Consider the following 21,176-nt stretch of genomic DNA (forward strand, 5'->3'; position numbering starts at 1 on the left):
GGAGAGAAGGACATGAGTTTGGGCTGCAGAGGCTGGAGTCCATGAAGAGGAAGAGGTAAAAATTATAGTCAAGGCTGCCATCTAGTGGTTAAAAAGTGGAAGATATGTCAAAGATAAGTGTCAGGTGAAGCAGTGGATTCCCTCTGTGGACAAGGGGAAGGTGGATTCTGAAGCAAACTTTCACCAACCCCTGCATCTTCAAAACCAATGGTCAACATTCAAGTTAAAAGCCTGTGCCCAAAATGTTCTTTTGTCTGGTGAAGGTGCAGGAGTTGGTGAGCGTTTGCTTGAAAATCCACCTTCCCCATGTCCACTAGATGGAAGCGTTGACTGTACATTTTACATTCCACAGCCTGTGTCCTGCTGTTTATTCAAGTGTCCAGTATTTACATGTGTCATTATGCTCCTGTTACCTGATTGGTCTCTTGATGGACTTCAGCATCTACAGCTCAAACTCATGTCCCTCTCTGCATCACAGGGTTAAAAAAAAAACAAAACAAAAAAAACTCTCACACACGCACAGACAGAACTGGAAAAAAAACTGTTGTAATAAAACTTCTTGTACAATTTGGTGAGAAGGAAATAAGAGTCATGAGTCCATCTGTCTTTGTGTTTTTTTTATTCTTGCATTAATACGGGAAGAAGTTACAGCTTAACAGTCTGACCACCTTTTCCACAGGTAGAAGTACATAGAAGAACAGCAGTGTTACAGGGAGTACAGGTCCCATGGTTAAAGCATTACAGATTTAGTCTAAAGGGCTAACTGTAAAAAAAAAAAAAAATAGAAAATATAAAAGGAGAAAGTTGTACAGATTATATCCCACATGATATATTGAAGAAAGTGTTTTGCAATAATCATAAAATTAAATAAAAAATAATAATAAGATGAGGATTAAAATCATAATGAAAAACATTTAATTTGCAGTCATTTTGCAGAGATTTTAGTCCCAAAATGATCTTAAAGTCTGACATGAACTCGTGTTGAAAAAGTCTTGGAAAGTCTAACTGCTTTGGTCAATGTCTCTTGCTCCTTTCTGCACTTCTCCCTTATGGGTCTGTGGTTGAGGTTTAATTAATTATATGTCACACTCTGCTTCTGAGAAATCATATGAACGATATAAAGGAAAACAAAACTGAAAGGACTAACCTAACCAAAGACATCTCGATCCAGAAAAGTGCAGTACGAGAAATTACTAGACACTTATTACAAAGTTTAATGTATGTATTTTCTCATTCCTCAATATCAGTTTATTGTATTACACAGGCATCATCTGAGACTGCTTTTATCGTTTCAGTTAATACACCTACTCCTGTACCTACTCCTGCACCTACTAATGTCCCAACCGGTCCGAAGGCTGAACCAATTACTGCCCCTGTAGTGGCGCCACTCGCAACAGTGTCCCTGTTTGGCTTTTCTGCATCCCTCTGACCCTCTTGTGCTTTTAACTCCCTCAACCTTTGTTCCTCTGCTCTCTGGATGGCCTCCTGTTGTCTCTTTAACATCTCATTTGACCTCTCCCTTTCCTTCTGAATCTCAGCGAGGAATTCCTTCTGTTTCCTCTCCTCTTGTTCTTTTAACTCTCTCATGCGTTGTTCCCCTGCTCTCTGCATGGCCTCATGTTGTCTCTTTAACATCTCACTTGACCTCTCCCTTTCCTTCTGAATCTCATCGAGCAATTCCTTCTGTTTCCTCTTTCCTTGTTTTTTTAACTCCCTCATGCGTTGTTCTTCCCTTTCCTTCATGGCCTCCATTTCTCTCCTAAATGTCTCTTTTGACTTCTCCACTTCCTTCTGAATCTCAGCTCGCACTTTCTCCTGTTTCTTCCTCTCTTCTTCTTGTAACTCCCTCAAACGTTGTTCCTCCTCTTTCTTGATGGCCTCCTCTGCTCTCTTGAACATCTCACTGGTGTAATTCCTTCCTCCATTCTCTTGTATCATCTTCTCAGTTTTATCCAAAAATGTATCTATTTGTTTCTTGTCTTTGATTTTATTGTTGAAGACGTGATAGCGGTTGTGGCACGTCTGGATGAACTCTGATAAATCTTTATTTGCCTTTATGAAATACTCAATATCATCCTCTAGATCATCACCGCGTGTGAACAAAACAATGGTGTAGTTTGCTGCCTGTTCTCCGAAGACTTTCTGGATAATTTCAACAGTATTTTTCTCTTCTTTGGTGAACCTTCCAAGCTGTACACAGATCACAAATGCATGTGGACCAGGCAAAGACATAGAAATGCACTTTGTGATTTGCTCCACAATTTCTTCTTGGCTAATGTTTGTGTCGAAAAGCCCAGGAGTATCAATTACAGCAACTTGTCGTTCACCAATGGTTCCTTCAGCTTTTTTGCATTCGGCTGTGACAGAGGAGGAACACATCTCCGACACAAACGCCTTTCGTCCAAGGATGGTGTTCCCAGCAGCGCTCTTCCCCACTCCAGTTTTTCCCACCAGAACAAGTCTTCGGCCTGTCACAATAAAAAAAATAAAATAAATTCACATCCATGATAATACTGAGACAACAGAATGTGATACAGCAGCAGTTTTACATTATTTCAAGTCATTTCTCAATAGATCTGAATAGCAATTTAAAACGTAGCTCCTGTTAATTCTCTAGTATGTAGTATCTCTAGTACCAGGCAATGTTGGGCAGCTAAAAGTTCACAGTGTATTTACAATGTTCTGATGCCAGTTTATTTTATATTTGAACTTGACTGACATATTTATATGTGATTGTGGACATACATTGTTTAACAGTCATTCACACACTGATGATATGTGCTGTCTATCATTACTCTGGTACAATCATTTCAGTTAGTAATATTATTTAAATGGTATTATAAACTAGACAAAAAGAAAAAACATTAAAGCTCCATAAAACTATTCAAGTGTCCTCCTTCACTCTCTGACTGGAGCATTGTTTTGGATGAAGTGTCCCATCATACACTGCACATAGTCCTCCTGTTATATTTATAGAACAAACAATGATTGACTGATTCAACAAAGCAGTCTGTAATAGTCCAATGAGGTTCATTTGGTCTTCTGATATTTTATGTTATTAGGCTTTTTTTTTTTTTTCAGACCAAAAGTAAAGCAGTCTGTACAAGGACATCTATGGAGATATCTTAGTTAGGCCCGAGTGCCAGAGGCTGGCAGAGGGCCTATTAGTATCGCAAAGTGATGCTCCTAGTGGCCGGAAAATGAAATGACGTGACTCGCCCATAGTGACCAGGGACCCTCGCCATGACGTAGCAATGCGCCAGAGGTTTCCAAAAATGTATAGTTTGGCAGCCAAAAAAAAAGTGGAAAATTGTTCTCGTACCAGAATGTTCTTCTTTCTTTCTTATTATTTTTCTCCTAGCCAACTCACCCATTTTTCACCCACTGAACAATGACAAAAAGCCCTGAAGTTTTGCCATCTAGTAAAACTCGTGCTTTTCTAAGTTTTGGCAATTTCCATTTTTCAAATATAAATAAAATGGCTCGTCAGCGCCCCCAAACAACTCAAAAATGCATTAGGGAATACGAAACACAGTAAAAAAAAATTGCATGTACAATCATGAAATTTAACACAGAAGTCGATCATGTCAAGACAAGGAAAAAATATTATTACGCCAACACCGTGCGCTCCACTAGGGGGCAGCAATATTGGCTTAAAGTTTGCTAAGTTTTTACAAACTCCTCCGAGGGCGTTCACCCGAACAAGCTCAAATTTGGTCCACATTATCTCAAGAGGTGGAACATCAAAAAATTTTTCACACACGTCTTACGGTCTCTGAGCAGTGAAACAACAAAAAATTCACACAATTTTGGAGATTTACAAATTGCTCCCATTTGCTCAAACAAACTCCGATTTCAATGAAATTTGAAACAGTTGTTAAACTCTCTGCCCTGAAGCTACTTCATGTGAAAATTATTTGTTCCCAGATAGTTGTTCAAAAACTTTCAGAAATTTTGCACAAAATTCCATCCTGAGCATCCTGATCCAAAAGTCAATGACAACCATGTCATATTTTTTATGGCGATGCCATAGCGATGGTATAAACTCTCCATGTTATTCCATTGGTAAAATCTACAAATTCTGGCACAAACTTTGGCCGATTTCACTCAAATTTTAATCGTGGGTTCACACCCCGATCCTGAACACACTGATGTAAGAAAATAGAAACATGGGTGCAATAGTGCCCCCTAGAAAATTTGAACAGAACAGTAACATTTTACTTGTCATAGATACACAAAATTTGGTATTCACATTTGTGACATGGTCTCGATTAAAAAAACTCAATGATGCCCAAACCCCATTTACATTGTGCTGCCATAGCAACAAGCAAAAATTCTGTTCTGCCAAAGGAACGTCCTTACACAAACTTTGGCATAGCCAAACCAAATTTGGTAGCCAGATGCATAATGGCAATAGGAACAAAAATGTATATTGTGATCACGCCCCTTTACAAACAGAAGGTCCGCCATCTTAGATTTTTTTGTTGTTTTTTTTTTGTTTGCAAAATTTTGAAAATTGCAGGGTTAGATTACAACTTATAGGGCTACGGTTGGGGCTATGGTTAGGATTACGATTAGGGTAAGGTTTAAGATTAGGTTATTTTTTTGACGGGCACAGCGCTTGCAGGGCGCCTGTTTGCGGGGTATGGCGTTTGTGAAGTGCGGCGTTTGCAGGGCACGCCGTTTGGGGAGCGCGGTGTTTGCGGGGCGCGCTGTAGGCTCCAGCGAGGACCGATCATTGCCGCTTGCAGCTATATTTTTACATTATAATTGACAGAAGTGTTTAAAGGGCTCATATTCTGATCTATGATATAGTGTTGCTTCCTCATCAAAAACATACCTGTTTCATCCACACATATTTTGCATATTTAGCCATTTAGAACTCTAGAGAACTCTCTGTTCCAACTTATGGTGATACAGGGAGTGTTCCACTGTGTTTTTAAAGTCCTTCACTGGAATAATTTCAAACCTCTGACTTGATAACATTTAAAATATTGCATATTCAGTCAGTAGCTGAGCTCTGATCATTATATTATATATATTTGATTATTTGTCATGGACTATATGCATTTATATATATATATATATGAATATTTACATTATATGCATGAACATTCCTCTAAAGGTATCAGAATTACTCTGAATTGCTAAGTGTTAAAAAGTCACCTTAAAAACCAAACTAAATCAATAAGTGTGATATGTCTCAGTGCAACTGAAGGCTAGTTTTATTGCATTTGTGAGTAGATGTTGCATGTTTTGATTTGCTGTTTTTATCTTCTTCTTCTAATAGTTTCCCACAGGCTACACGCTACAGTGCGCAGTGTTGCCCTCCACCGTCATGAAATGATATTAAATTCTCAGATAAAGGCTGGAGCGGTGGGTAAAGTTTAACAGAGCTACATCCATTAGACTATTATCAGAGGAAAGAACATTCGATCTTGTCCTAGTGTCATGTTCGCTCCAGCCTGTTTTGCCTCTTCCAGCTCTTTTAAAGAGAATGTAGCAGTGCGTGCCTGCTGCCTTCTGCCACCAGGTTCCACCTGGGCTTATAAAATGGTTCTCCCTGTAACGTCTCGTTCTCTGACCTCGGCGCACTTCCGAGATAGGGCCCCACCCTGTAACACACAGGTAAATAACCTCTGTTCTCTAATTACAGTTTCCAAGTCCATAATTTAATATATGGCTTTATTATTGTGCCACCAGCTCCTGTGTGTATTTGCTGTTGATCGCTGGTTTTGTTGTGCTTCGTGGTACGTCGGTTGGTCACTATTAGGTGTATGGGGCTACTAACAAGTGAAGCATAAAATATCATGTTCATTTTTAGGGTCTAGGGTGGTCTTCAGCACGTCATCTGGTGGAGCAGTGGCCCTGTGAACGAGCTGCTTCTTTGCTTTTACTATGTTTTATATTTTAAGGACAAAGTCATCGTACAGCTGCGTTGTTGGCTTTATGTTAACTACGATTATGTTGGGGTTTCTCCTACTCTCCCATCTACCCCTCTGCTACAAAAAGAACAAGTTATATGAGCTACTGGTAGCCACCCCTCCAGTCAACTTCGAGCTATTCTTACTCAGAGTATTATGTCTTAACCTTCAAATGTCCTGATCCAAGTGCTTTGAATTATGGACATTGTAAAAAAAAAGCATTTAGACACGTCAGCTTTTCCTTTACTATTAACAGCCTCCTTTTGACCACCTGACAACACTGGAATTGTAGTGCTGACCCTTTTTCCAGCCATTCGGCATATTCTTTGGAGTATCTAGTCTTAAGGTGCCACAAAAGTTCAAACTTTTTTTCCTTTCAGCCTTAATAACTTTCCTTGCTAATGCTCTGCACTTCTTATATTCAATATTATTATCGGGAATAGGAAACTTCTGTGTGTATCTGTAAGCAGAGCTTCTTTTCTTTGCAGCCGCGTCACACTCCTTATTCCACCAGGGGACAATACTACGTTCACGTGGAGTTGTCCTAAGAGGGATAGAGTCAGAAGCAGCCCTCATAATAAATACCGTTAGAGACTCGCAATCCTCATCTACTGAACTATTACTATTAACATCTTCTAACCCTACTGCCGCACACTCACTGAACTTACCCCAGTCAACTAAGGAAATATTTAACCTAACACTTCTTTCTCCATTATCTTCAACCAGCGACCTCCCAAAATGACTGAGCACTGGGAAGTGGTCACTACCCAATGAGTCTGGTTCTGCCCTCCACTCACCTACCCGTGCCAAAAATGAGGATGCAAGTGTTAAGTCAAGGCGAGACTCCTTCCAAAATATTTGGTCTACCTGAGTTGGTGCACTTGCATTTAAAACAACTAGATTTGCAATATCTAAAGAATCTTCAGTTACACTGCCATTGCCACTGCTTTTCTAAACTCTCCCACAGTGGATTGTGAGCATTAAAATCTCCCACCTAAATCACTGTCATTCCTACTTTATTAAAAATATCTTCAAGTTCCGCTAAAACTAATGACTTACATGGATTATTGCAACTAACTAAATTAAACTTACCCTCATGAACACCAAACCCGATTAATCACACACTCAAGTGAACCATCCCACTTAATGGACTTGTACTGAATACCTGTTCTTATAAAAGTTGTGCATCCTCCACCACGTCTATCTAGTCTGTCTTTCTGGAGACACTCAAAACCTGGAACAATAAAATCAAGATTAGCCTTAAGACAGGTTTCTTGAAAACAAATGAGGTCTGGTTTTGGATCAGACTCCCTAATTGCTTTTTTCAACTCCTGCCCATTTGCAATTAAACTTCTTGCTTTCGGTTGCAAGAAGTAAACCATGAGGAAAAGGTTAAGTTCATTCAAAACTAGCCATTGGGTCTCATTTTTATCAAAATCATCAGCATCTAATTGACTACATGTAGAATCAGACTGACTCACTTGAACTGTCCTCATAAACTGCAACAGAGTCTGTGGAGAGGACTTTCTGGAGCCCAAGAATCCTTCTTTTCAGGAGCCCCATAAATAATATCAACAATAAAATCCAATGACTCCATCTGAATCACCAGTGTACTCTGATCTCCAGCTACAGCAGGAGGCAGCTGAGGCTCCACAGGGAAGCTCCCTGCTGTGACACCCGCAGCAGTGAATCCCTCCACTCTCTTCAGGGCTTCAGCATATGTCATTTTGTACTGCTCTTTTACTAACTGTACATTCTGGGCATTCACAAAAAAAATCTTGCACTTTCAAGAAGATGCTATATGAGCTCCACTGCAGTTACAGCACTTTGAGGCTGAAGCACCACACTCTGCGATATCATGATCTTCCCCACATTTGGCACATCTTCTAGAGCCTCTGCATGTTCCAGCCATGTGGCCAAATCTGACACTTGAAGCACCTTAATGGGGGCCTTACATAGCCCCTAACCTGGGAGCTCGTGAAGCAAGATTATTTTCTTTAAATGTGAGCAGAACTGATGCATTAATATTTCCACCCTCACGTGCTTTAAAACGCCTCACCTCTGCCACTTCTCCACCAACCACATTTTTTTTTAAATCTCCCTCTCGGACATGTCAGCCAAACCGCAACCAGATCTGGTGTTCTGGTTCTCCGTGTGATCATGTCAAGATGTGATTTGTTTACACTGGTGTTTACGTATTTGCGCCACCCTCAGGCCACATCAGGTATATGCACGCCAAGATGTTTTATCAATTGTTGCTGACGTACCAAATCATTTGCAGATTCAACAAGTAGTGGAGCTGTTAAGGACCTAAAAAGTGCCCAATTCTTCACTTTTATGGTACACGCATGAAACTTTGCCAGATTATTAACATCCCTGGGACCAATATTTCTGGATATGGAGCCAAGCCTAAGTCGACCTGGAGCTGAGTACTGCGCATGTTACAAAATGGCTGACATTGAAATGAGGCTGGGAGCTAAATTACTGCTTAAACCTCCTTTTTTTGGAAAAGAATGTTAAATTATCATATAGGTTATAAAGAAGATTATGTATTCTCAAGATACTAACTACTTTCAATGCTGTTTTTAAAGTGAAAGTAAACATTAAATCACAAAAAATTGCTACTAAACTAATGGTGTTTTTTAAAAGGTGCATTGTGTAACTTTTCTGGTTGCCATGGAGCTGTTATTACGTCATCTGGAATGTTCCACAGTATGGTAATAAACCTTTCTATCTTCATGGAGACTAAACCAGACCAAGTTACAGGTTAGATCTGTGGAGAGGCGACCCCACTCAGTCAGAATGTCTGTTTTTCTCTGTATTTATGAGCTATAAAACCACCTGTAATTGAATACATGTAAAGTAGAGCTGTTTAAAGTGATACTGCGGAACATTCAAAAAGTTACACCGTGCATCTTTGATAATATTATTTACTGTTTCTAGTGCTTTTTTGGGTAATTTTAGAGCAAACTAGGTAATTTTCAAAATAATCTGGTCAAAAATGTGTTAAAATGAGTGTGTGTGAACTCCAGTGGCCTCTGTGGTGTCAAGTACTATGTGACATCACACAGGACTGCCCTGATTACAGCCAGATGTTTTTGTTTACAAATCTCTGGCTATGGGGGAGTTTGTAGTGTGGATACCTGTTAGACCAATCACACACTGTTCCTTATAACCCCTAACCTCGCCACTCTCTCCGTTCACTCTCTTCTTTACTCCTCCAGGTACCCCTCAGTTGATCACCTCTATTTGAAATGTACTTGTGGGCGGAGTTTAGGTGTTTAGTCCCACTTTAAGGCAAATGTAAAACTTCATGAACATAGTTTTGTGTAGTTTTGATTTTCTGTTTTCATTTCTTTCTCCTCCTCCTCTTTCTTTAGCCTATATTTTCAATGGTTATATTAGCTCTTCGGTCTTCCTTTTAGTTTCCTGGTTCAAATGGTGAAAAGACTACTGAAAATCTGAGTAAAAGTACAGTTACATAGCAAAACATCTACTCAATTACAAGTACTACTGCGGAGCTTGTACTTGAGAAAACGTATAAAGTACGCATATAAAAACTACATATAAATAAAACTACACAAGTGATATTATATAAGGTTTTGCATATAAAACCTGAAGCTGATTTAAGGTTCTTTAATGCAGTCTTGTTATGGATGTTATGCCTGCTTGTTACCATGGAGATTTCATTGCTTTACCTGAAATATTCAGCAGTATAGCATTAAACTTATTTATATAACCTTAATTTTATTTTATTTTATTTCATTACTCAAAAATACCTTGAAATAAACATGATTTCTTATTGTGAGTGGGGTCACCTCTCCATAGATCTGACCATGTAAACATGGCCTGGTTGTGCCACTGGCTTGTCTCCAAGGAGATAGACAAGTTTAATGCCATACTGATCTGATACTTATCGCTCCCAGCAGAAAAGTTACATAGTACATCTTTAATACTACCAAGAAACTTATGCCCCAAAAATCTCTATGCATTAATGTTCAAATTGCCTATATGTAAATGACCTTGCATTATATTATCCTTACCATAATAAATGAATGTTAGATTAGCAGCATCTGCTCTTGCTTTGTCTTCTAAAGGGTCACAGTGACAGATTTAAATTTGGCATTTGCCACGAATAAACAACAACCATCACCAAATTAATTTATCCCCCCTAAAACACATCACAGTATCATAATAACAATAATGACAACAGCAGAGGTGGACGGCTCTGCAGTGATCCCACACCAGACTAAGAACACCTTTGAAACTGTGGACATGGTGATTTGGGATTATGACCAAATTAAAGTGAGATTCGACCAGGTTTTGTGATGGTGTCGTATTTTCATTTCGATCTCTCAGTCTGGAATGAGCTGTAGATGTTCAGACTATAATATATAATAAAGATATAAAAAATAAAGATATAAACCCATTATAAAGACAACAAATTTACTCTGTTTTAGCTTCAAATGATAAAATTTAAGTCTAATTAAATAAACATTGCTTAATTTTGCTTAAGACTGCTGAAATCATGTTTTGTTTTTTTTTTCTCTTCACATAATGTGAGATATATGGGCTATGTAAAAGACATTAACATCTTCAAAGGTGCACAGTGTAACATTTCCAGTGGAAGGTAAGATACCTGCTTGTCTCCATGGAGATGTTATTGCTTTGCTTTCACAGTATGACATTAACCTTATCCATGTCCCTGGTGACAAGCACGAGACCCTGCTAAATGTAAGAATATCTGCATTTTATGTATTTGAACAATAAACACATGTTCAATCGTTAACTGAATAAACACAGACTGATATATTTAATGCCATACAGTGGAACATTCCAGCCAAAGATATAATATCTTCATGAAAGATGCAGGTTGTGGACCCCCCACCAAAAAATTTAAAATGCACCATTAAGAATTTCAGTGTTTTAAGACACCAGATCTCCTCAGTCCTGCAGACTGGTGATGGAAGTGTGATGTCAGTCAGTGGTTACAGTCATGGTCCATGCTCCACCAGCAAAGGACGCATGCTGTGAACTTATCAAGTGTGGATGCAGAGTAGCCTGTGCTGGGTGAAGCAAGTGTGCAAAGGCAGATTTGACATGTACACGTTCATGCAAATATGGCAGCAGCTGCACTTAAGAGCACTTTGAATAAGTTTTAACAATTTAAGGTAAATCTCTGTTAAGTGTTTGAGGTTAAGCGTCACTTCCATGCAGCATTTAATTTTCATTATGATATGACACTTACAGATCTTTAGAGATGGTTAAATGTTTTTGTTATCAAAAACCCAATAAATATGGCTTTGAAAGATAAAATATTGTATTAACTTGGATTTCAGCCACAGGGAACCCACACAGCCCTTACATTCTGGAGGAATGTGACATGTGATGTGACCTCCTTAATGCTTTGGAATTTATGAAAAACAGTTGTTCAACAACTGTGATTAATACATGGCTTCAAAATAAAATAAATGAATGGTGCAGTTGTATATAAGACTATGAGTTGTTTGGTGTCCTTTAATGACTATGATAAACAGGCTATAACAATATGAGGAAGAGGGTGCGTGGGTCTCGAACTCACATTAGCAGTGAAGAAAAATAATAAGTCCAATGTTCATACCTCCAAACTACACCAACACATCTTAAATCTTTTTCAGCACCTATATCTGTCATGTGTGTTACAATCACATTGGAGGCATGTTAACTTGTGAAAGCTACATTTAACACTAAGTTAGCAATGAGTGCGTATACATGCACATCAATAACCCGGTTATTAGCCATATCCCGGTTATGTCAGTATTCGGGTTACTGCGTATACATGCCACAAGTAACCCGGTTACTATCGGAATAACCCAGCTACAGTAACCCGGTTTCTAATAACCGGGTTACTGAAACCAGGTTACTGCGTATACATGCACCATCAAGAAACCGGGATACTCAAAAAACCCGATCATAACCGGGTTATTGATGTGCATGTATACGCACTCACTGTTTTTAAAAGTGCAAGTCTGTCCTGTACCATGTGAATCGTGCGTGCATTACAGCACTGAACTAAAGTCTGCACAGGGGTACATGATGGTGTTTTAAAAGGCTACATCGCAAACTTTGCTTCCATGTCTTAATGTGACACCTGGCAGAGCGTCTTATCTTGTGACACCCACTTTGGACAATTTACCACTCTTATTAAAATTGTTTGTGCTGTGTCCTGTGCTGTCTGCTGTGTGAGTGAGTCACCCTGTGTCGCTATAGTCCAAATTACCAAACCTGGTTCAAACTCCTATGGGTTGGTGTCAAATACGGCTACTGTCAAAATCACGATGAGGAAAACTATTATTTAAGAAGAACAATCACAATCACAGCAAACAAATGCACCATTCATTTACTTTGTTCTTCAGCCATGTATTAATCGCAGTCATGTTAGACACAAGTTTGATTGAGGACGGCATATGTTCTTGTCGAATCTGCAAATGAAACGGTACGTCAGATACAACTGATAAAACATCTTGGCGTGCATATGCCTGATGTGGCCTGAGGGTGGCGCAAATACGTAAACACCAGAGTAAACAAATCACATCTTGACATGATCACATGGAGAACTGGAACACCGGACGTCCCCGGTTTCGGAGCAGGTGTCCGAAAAGCGCGATCGGGTGACGGCTGCACATATCTCCTCGTCTTCGAGCTCTGCACCGGTCGTTTCGCCTGCGGATACTCGACACGGGAGGACGCCCGAGCACATTCCGACAGTGAGACACGGTTCAGTTCTGGTTCAGTTCTGGTTTAGTCCTGGCTTAGTCCCGAGTCCTTGTAGAATTGGTGTCTGACATAGTAAATCACGTTATATTTCTCCACTTCGTAGATTAACTTCGTCGTCCATCATTAACCTTTCCTTGGACACAATGCGCGTTGTTTACGTCGTATACGTATACGTTTAACTTTGGTTAAGTTATTTTGAAAGGGCACCGTAAGTTTATTTTGACACCGCGTGTTTATTTCCTGTCTTTCCCCTGCTGGAAATCTTGGAGACGCCCCGCTGATGCTGCAAAAGTCCAATCTATCTTGAGCAGCGCGTCAGCGTCAGACGCTCGTTGGACGCGCGTATGACACTGTCGGTGTACATTGTCAGACCGGTTAAAATGGAGTTCTAAAGCTGCGCGTCTTACGTTTAAACGTTTGACACTTGTGCGTGGTGCTCCAGCTCGATGGCCTTTGGCTATATGCTACAGTGTGTTGCGCTGAGCGCTGCCGGGATATTTCCTGTGTCCAGGCACCGAGGGGACAGAGCGAGAACACGAGGGCCGATCAGCAACCAAAGAAGGGCACCACGATGCTGAATCCAGTGAGGAGGAGCCCCGCCTTGGCCGGGAGATAGTGATGTTCCGCAGAAGAAACGCCCATTTATGTTCCGCAGAAGAAACGATATTGGAGATGCTCATTTCGACCTGGCCCATCTATCTTTATAACCCCCTTTTTAAACAGTTTAATCCAAGATCCGTTTTTAATTTGTAATTCATTTTAACTTTTGTAATAAATTATATTTTCATTCTGTTTCCTTTATTGGTGCTGCAGAGGCTCTCTCCCCTGGATTTTAACCCAATTCGGCTTTAAATTTACATTTTTAACAATAATCAAACCATGGGACATTACAATAGAAAATATAAAAGGAGATTAGGAAAGGAAGGATAATCTGAACAGATTATATTCCATTAAATACACTGTAGAAAATGTGTTTAGTCTTGTATTAATCATAAGGTAATACGTTAAGATTGCAAAATTAAATTTAAAGTCTGACCTGAACTCATGTTGGAAAAGTCTTCAGTAGTCTTCAGCAGTCATCCATGTGCTTCAGTCTGGTCCAGTGTCTCCTGCTCCTGTCTGCTCTTCTCTTTTAAAGAGTCTACTTTCAGTTTTGTTATGTCACACTCTGCTTCCGAGAAACAATCTGATATAAAGGAAATCCTGCTGGGGGATATTTAGTCCATATTATTCAAGATATTCCATGGAATAAAATCTGTATAAATTTCTCCTTTTAGGTTTCTATTACTGCTGTGTTTGGTTTTTAGGGCGACTTTTTGACAATTCGTCCTTCAGATAGATTCTGATGTTCAGAACATGTTCAGAAATGCATCAGGATGGGTGGGATGGCACGATGACAGCAAGGAATATTGTGGCTGGTACTGCAACAGGGGCATTAGTTTGTTCACTCCATGGTCCTTTTTGGGCATTAGTAGGTGCAATAGTTGGAGGGGTAACTGGAGGAAGGACTGGACGAGTCGCAAATGGGCCATGTGACTGATACTGAGGGATGAGAATCCAAAGGAGAAAATGCAAATACTGAACAAGTTTGTTCTTATACTCCCGAATTATCACAAAAATTATATGACAAAAATATCTATGAAAATTGTTCACATTTAGGATTCAATGTGAACACTGCAAATAAAATAATAATAATAAAATAAATAAATACATAAAAATCACAGGTGGAAAATATATATATTTTTAATGTATTTATTTAATGAATTTATTTATTTATTATATTTTTTAAAAAAAATTGAGCCATAGAGACAGGTGATGCTACAGGATGCTAAAGGACCTGACCTGAAACTTTGCAGGTCAGATCCTTTCAACGTCTGGCCAATAAATAGTTTGTCTCTGAAAACATTTTAGATAACTTCTTTCAAGTCAGATTTTAGCCATGATGTGATAACAGACTGGAGTGTCTGAATCCTGTTTAGAGCTCTGTGCATTAAAAAACTGAGTAAATGACTCTGTGATGCAGAGAAGGACATGAGTTTGGGCTGCAGAGGCTGGAGTCCATGAAGAGGAAGAGGTAAAATTTATAGTCAAGGCTGCCATCTAGTGGTTAAAGTGTGGAAGATATGTCAAAGATAAGTGTCAGGTGAAGCAGTGGATTCCATCTGTGGACAAGGGGAAGGTGGATTCTGAAGCAAACTTTCACCAACCCCTGCATCTTCAAAACCAATGATCAACATTCAAGTTAAAAGCCTGCATTTTGGGGACAGGCTTTTAACTTGAATGTTAGTATTCTCTGATCAAGTGCTTTGCATCAGCTCATATGATATATGGAAGCACAAAGTCTGAAGGAGTACTGACGGTTTCCTCCCCATTTTTATACCGATTCTCCTAAACTCCACCAATACGGCATTGTACGGTAGCTATAAGTTAGAAGCACGTTCAGTAAGTCCTGCGTTTGTCTGGAACATGTCAAATACATCTGCATACGTAAATTTGATATAAATTATACATAGGCTCAAAGCACGTTTCTCATAAGTCATGGGTACGCTAGACATGATCTCAATGTATATGGACTTATGAATAACTTACAATTACATACGTTTTCTAAATACGTTTTGTATATACGTTTTCTAAATCGTCAAGGTGTGACAGGGCCTTCACGTCTGAACACGTGTCAACGATCGCATAACTTAGGCCTACAATTTACGCCTACAATTTACGTATGCAGGATGGATAAGCATACGCTGACATACGTCGATAAATTTTAAGCATGCTCAAAATTTTTCGACGACCTTGCAGTATGTCGTTGACGTATGCCAGTGTTGCACTCTTAAATACTCCAGGTGAATATAGTTCCGTTTTGCAACGTTTATTTTATCCAAGCGGTTCAATACATGTGAGGCACGCAGGGCTACAACACCTGAGCGCAGGGCTACAACACCTGAGCGCAGGGCTACAACACCTGAGCGCAGGGCTACAACACCTGAGCGCAGGGCTACAACACCTGAGCGCAGGGCTACAACACCTGAGCACAGGCCACACTCACAACAACTGGATGGGCGTTGTCTGACCTACTTTATGGCTGGACCCCCAACTATCGGCACCACCCATTTCCTGGCTGTTCTCGATGCTACAGTGTATTAATTACATTCAAATATTATAAATGAACAGTGAATACTGTAATTAATAAATACTATATAATTTAACATTTCATCCAAATATATTATATAGATGAGCTACACACAGCATGCCTCAGTGTGCTTACCTAGAATTTACGTACGCCAGCATATTTGCCAAATGTTTCATACGTCGGCATACACTGGCTAAATCGTCAATAAAATAAAGTATTTTACTACTTCTGTTACATTCCATCACTGCATTTCTCCCACCGGAAAAGTTACATAGTGCATCTTTTACACTGTAAACTTAAAATGAGAATCTAACCTGTGTAGTCTCCACCAAACCAGTATTTTAGATCCACATACTTAAAACACAAGTCATACAAGAGGGGACGCTGCAAAACTCTCCTTATGCTTGGCTCATTACAATAAACTGTCATAAGCCTGATCGAAAAATGCCAAAGTAATACGTCATCTCTCATCTTTTGCCTAAATGAATAAATAAATGATTAACTTAATCCTAGTTTCAATTTGGCCCCAAAATGTTGCAAACACCCACTGTGCCAGTCCAAAGATATAAGGGGGCAGGGTAGAGAGGAGCAGGAGACTCTGGGTCAGACCAAACCAGGTGGACGGTTATCGACTGAAGACTTTTTCAACATGAGTTCAGGTCAGACTTCCATTTTAAGCTTCATGTTTGATTAAAATCTCAGAAAAATTACAAGAATTTTAAAACTCCTGGAATCATACTTGTGAGACAAGGGTGATTTGAATCCTTATATGTATTATTCACTGTTAGAGACGTTCTAGTTCTGTGCTGTACTGAGCTGGCAGTTTTATTCTGCTGTTTTCAATTTCCTTGTGTCACTCCAACTCATTAACAGAAGGGACTGAACATATTTCCATTGGTGTGAGTTGTTTCACTACAGATAAGATGCATATTCTGTGATTTACTGCTTTACAGAAATATTGTTTTTGTTTAAGTTATAGCAGTGCAACTCACTTTGTAGAACAGGATAATAAAGCCATGAAGAAAAATGGCAAGAACCAGGCTCAACAAAGATGTGAGAAACATGTAACAAAGTGAAATGATAGAAACTGAGGAGACATGGCTCAAGAGAACAGAGACAAATGGTGTCTGAGGCTTTAGACTGGTATAAGAAGAGCTTCTCAGAGTCCGAGATGGGGTCTGTACAAGCATGAAGACTGACTTTATGACATTCAGTTATGATATTGTTTTAAAATTTGAATCAGAATTAGTTTTCAGTCAGTTTATTTCATTTAACCTTAACACCATCCAGATAAGAAGGTTCATCAGGAAAGAGAAAAATACTGTTCAAGTGATCAAATCAAATTTCACAGAAGGGGCAGCTCACTGCACAATGGTTGGCAAATAAAGATTTATCAGAGTTCATCAGGAAATGCCACAACCGCTATCACATCTTCAACAATAAAATCAAAGATGTGAAACAGATCAACTTTTGGATAAAATTTTTAAAAATGATATAGAAGAATGGAGGAGGGTATTACACCAATGATATGTTCAAGAGAGTGGAGGAGGCCATTCAGAGTGAGAAGGAAAAAATGTTGACTCTGAATGCACCACCAGTCCAGCAGAAAGAGTCAATTGAAAAACACATCGCTGAGGTTCAGAGGAAAGCAGAAATATTGTTTGAGGTTGAGCCACATTCTTTCCATTGGCAGCCCTTATGAAGCTTCATATGCAACATAATAGACAGGCAAAGCTGTTTGAACATGTTGATTCATGTTTTGTTAAATCACAGTAACAGAACATCTCATGTTGGAAATACTTTGGTGTAATAAGTCAGTGATGATAAATGACAAAATAAAAATAACTGGACTGTAAATAACAAGAAAAATGAAGAAAACCTCCTCATCAAAGCCTGATCCTGTCAGATCCCAGAAGTTCAGCAGGGCTGGGCCTGGTTTGTACTTGGATGGGAGACCACTGGGAAAATCAGATGCCACAGGGGGGCACCAGTGGTAAAAACACAGTCATTGTGTCCTTAGGCAAGGCACTTCACTCACATTGCCTAGTATGAAAGTGGTGTGTGAGTGTGTGTTGGTGGTGTTTGGAGGGACCAGTGGTGCAAATTGACAGCCTCGCTTCTGTCAGTCTGCCCCAGGGCAGCTATGGCTACAGTAATGTGAGTGTAGAATCAATGAATATTGAAAATTATAAAGCAACTTTGAGCATCTGGCAAAAGCGCTATATAAGACTCCAATAACAGAGTTTATGAGTCTGGTCACCACTCCCTCCATGTTGTCTTAAGGCCAAGTAAACATGACCGTGAAATCAGAAATGTATGTCAGTGACACATGTGAAACAAAGGAGCTCATTGGTACAAATAAAGTTTAGTGTTTCATCCAAATCCCATGTGATATTTTTTTCCCTTTTTTTTTTCCTCATGAGCAGCCATATTTATTTAGATATGAGCTTGACCATGGCTCATCCCTCTGTCAGTCACTCCCATCTGAACTCGGGGAGATTCAGACTCTTATCTTCGTAAAGTATTGAAGAAGTGTGTATTGTGGATCCCAGGCAAGATCACACCTATACAATCATATTAAATGAAATCACATAATGCAGAAGTGAGGACAGTTGTGAGTTCTATTCTAAGACTGACCAAGTAGTTCACAAAAAGTCACAAGTCATTCCACTCACAAAAGTCAAGTGGAGTGAAGTTCTGCAAATACATGTACAGCTCGTGCTATCTACACTTTTATTTTAATTGTTGACATGTGTTTTATCTTGACATAATGAAAAGCCACATTTTGTAATCACAAGTGTTTTTATTGTCTTTGTATACAATAAAATAAAAAAATAAAAAAAATACAGTTTGCAAGTTAATAGAGCTACAAATTTCTATTTTCACATAGCTCTAATGTCACTTCCAACTTTTAAACAATAGCAGGGAGTGAATATATTTGGCACAGATTCTAGTGCTTTCACTGTTGTTCATTCATTGTGATTTTTTGCTTTACAGTAATATTTTCTCCTGATTAAATTTAAGGTCATGTAAGCAAGAAGGGCCTGGCAGGGACCACAGCACAACAATGAACATTTACTGATAAAGACAGATGATCCTTGGCTAGACTTTACTAGAATTATAAAGACTAATTCCTTTCCAATCCTCATCTTGGAATGGCAGGTAACACACCGGGGAAGAGAAGGGAGAGAGAGGGACATGAGTTTGGGCTGCAGAGGCTGGAGTCCATGAAGAGGCCGTGCGACAGGAGCATAATAACACATGTAAATATTGTACACTTAAATGAAGAGCAGAACAGAGAGAGGCTAAGCTGTGGAGAAGGTGCACTGAAGAGGTAAAATGTTAAATGTCAACGCTGCCATCTAGAGGCTAAAGAGTGGAAACTATGTCAAAGAAAAGTGTCAGGTGGAGAAGTGGATTCCCTCTGTGGACATGAGGAAGGTGGATTTTCAAGCAAACTCCCACCAACTCCTGCACCTTCTTGCTTACACGCTTCAGGCCATGATGTTATTTTTCAGGCCAGTCACTGCCTCGATCAGCGTGATGCATATTGGGGCTTTATACTCAATACATATGCATTCATGAACAATCCTGTAATTGTGTCAGATTTAGTCTGAAGGGGTAAAAAAAAAAAAAAATCAACAATAGAAAATATAAAATGAGAAAGTTGTATAGATTATATCCCATCCCCATAGTATATTGTAGAAAATGTTCTGCATCAATCATAAAATAAAATAAAAAAAGATGAAGATAAAAATCATCATGAAAAACATTTAATTTGCAGTAATTTTGCAGAGATTTTAGTCACAAAATTATCTAAGTCTGACATGAACACATGTTGAAAAAGTTTTCTTTCTGCACTTCTCTTTTGTTATGGGCCTGTGGCTGAGATTTAATTTCGTTTTGTTATATGTCACACTCTGCTTCTGAGAAATCATATGACAGATATAAAGGAAAACAAAAGTGAAAGGACTAACCTAACCAAAGACATCTCGATCCAGAAAAGTGCAGTACTAGAAACTACTAGAAACTCATTACAAAATTTAGTGTATGTATATTCTCCTCCCTCAGTATTTCAGTTTATTGTATTACACATGCCCTACTTGAGAATGCTCCAGTTACCCCTCCAAATATTGCACCTACTACTGTCCCAATCGGACCAAAGAATGAACCGGCTGCTACCCCTATAGTGGTGCCACGCACAATATTCCCTGCCATCATGTTGCCGTCCGGTCTTGTGAACTCATTTGACCTTTCTGCCTCCCTCCGAATCTGAACGCGCATTTCCTCTTGTTTCCTCTCCTCTTGTGCTTTTAACTCCCTCAACCTTTGTTCCTCTGCTTCTCTGGATGGCCTCCTGTTGTCTCTTTAACATCTCACTTGACCTCTCCCTTTCCCTCTGAATCTGTGCGAGCCATTCGTTCCTTTTCCTCTCTTCTTGTGCTTTTAAATCCCTCAACCTTTGTTCCTCTGCTCTCTGCATGGCCTCCTGTTGTCTCTTTAACATCTCATTTGACCTCTCCCTTTCCCTCTGAATCTCAGCGAGCAATTCCTTCTGTTTCCTCTCCTCTTGTTCTTTTAACTCCCTCATGCGTTGTTCTTCCCTTATCTTCATGGTCCTCCATTTCTCTCCTAAATGTCTCTTTTGCTTTCTCCACCTCCCTCTGAATCTCAGCTCGCACTTTCTCCTGTTTCTTCCTCTCTTCTTCTTGTAACTCCCTCAAACGTCGTTCCTCCTCTTTCTTGATGGCCTCCTCTGCTAGCTTGAACATCTCATTGGTGTAATACCTTCCTCCATTCTTTTGTATCATCATTTCAATTTTATCCAAAAGTTGATCTGTTTGTTTCTCGTCTTTGATTTGATTGTTGAAGACGTGATAGCGGTTGTGGCACGCCTGGATGAAGCTCTGATAAATCTTTATTTGCTTTTATGAAAGACTCAATACTATAATTCCTGAGCTGATCTCCATGTGTGAACAAAACTATGGTGTAGTTGGCTGCCGCCTCTCCGAAGATTTCTTTGATCAGTTGAACAGTATCTTTCTCTTCTTTGGTGAACCTTACTCCTATCTGGAGACAGATCACAAATGCATGTGGACCAGGCGCACACAGGGAAATGCACATTTTGATTCGCGCCACAATTTCTTCTTGGGTAAATTTTGTGTCGAAAAGCCCTGGAGTATCGATTACAGCAATTTGTCGACCAGCAATGGTTTCTTCATCTTTATGGCATTCGGCTGTGACAGAGGAGGGACACAGCTCCGACACAAACGCCTTTCGTCCAAGGATGGTGTTCCCAGCAGCGCTCTTCCCCACTCCAGTTTTTCCCACCAGAACAAGTCTTCGGCCTGTCAAAATAAAAAACA

The 21,176-nt window shown here is 39.5% G+C and overlaps 2 protein-coding genes across 3 annotated transcripts in view; both read right to left on the reverse strand.

Annotated features, from left to right (window-relative positions):
* Window positions 1-602: 602 nt before the first annotated feature.
* On the reverse strand, window positions 603-13,803 carry LOC110165475 (GTPase IMAP family member 7-like). 2 transcript variants are annotated; one of them, XM_055154766.1, is made up of 3 exons: window positions 13,717-13,765; window positions 12,308-12,385; window positions 603-2,468 (listed from the first exon to the last, which is right to left on the reverse strand). In XM_055154766.1, the coding sequence occupies exons 2-3, from the start codon at window positions 12,321-12,323 to the stop codon at window positions 1,249-1,251; spliced, it is 1,236 nt and encodes a 411-aa protein (XP_055010741.1). In that variant the 5' UTR covers window positions 12,324-12,385; window positions 13,717-13,765; the 3' UTR covers window positions 603-1,248. The 2 variants fall into 2 exon arrangements, with proteins under 2 accessions (XP_055010741.1, XP_055010746.1); XM_055154771.1 differs by lacking the exon at window positions 12,308-12,385 and having other exon boundaries at window positions 13,717-13,803.
* Window positions 13,804-20,204: 6,401 nt separating this feature from the next.
* The window catches only part of LOC129409233 (GTPase IMAP family member 9-like), a 2,171-nt gene continuing 1,199 nt past the window's right edge, over window positions 20,205-21,176 (reverse strand). Inside the window, 2 exon segments of the mRNA XM_055154782.1 lie at window positions 20,205-20,720; window positions 20,722-21,158. Of these exon segments, the coding sequence (XP_055010757.1) occupies window positions 20,349-20,720; window positions 20,722-21,158 (809 nt within the window). The 3' untranslated portion in view covers window positions 20,205-20,348.

The sequence above is a fragment of the Boleophthalmus pectinirostris genome, unplaced genomic scaffold (assembly GCF_026225935.1).
Source record: "Boleophthalmus pectinirostris isolate CB_2022bp ecotype Guang Dong unplaced genomic scaffold, ASM2622593v1 HiC_scaffold_10, whole genome shotgun sequence".
Classification (NCBI taxonomy): domain Eukaryota; kingdom Metazoa; phylum Chordata; class Actinopteri; order Gobiiformes; family Gobiidae; genus Boleophthalmus; species Boleophthalmus pectinirostris.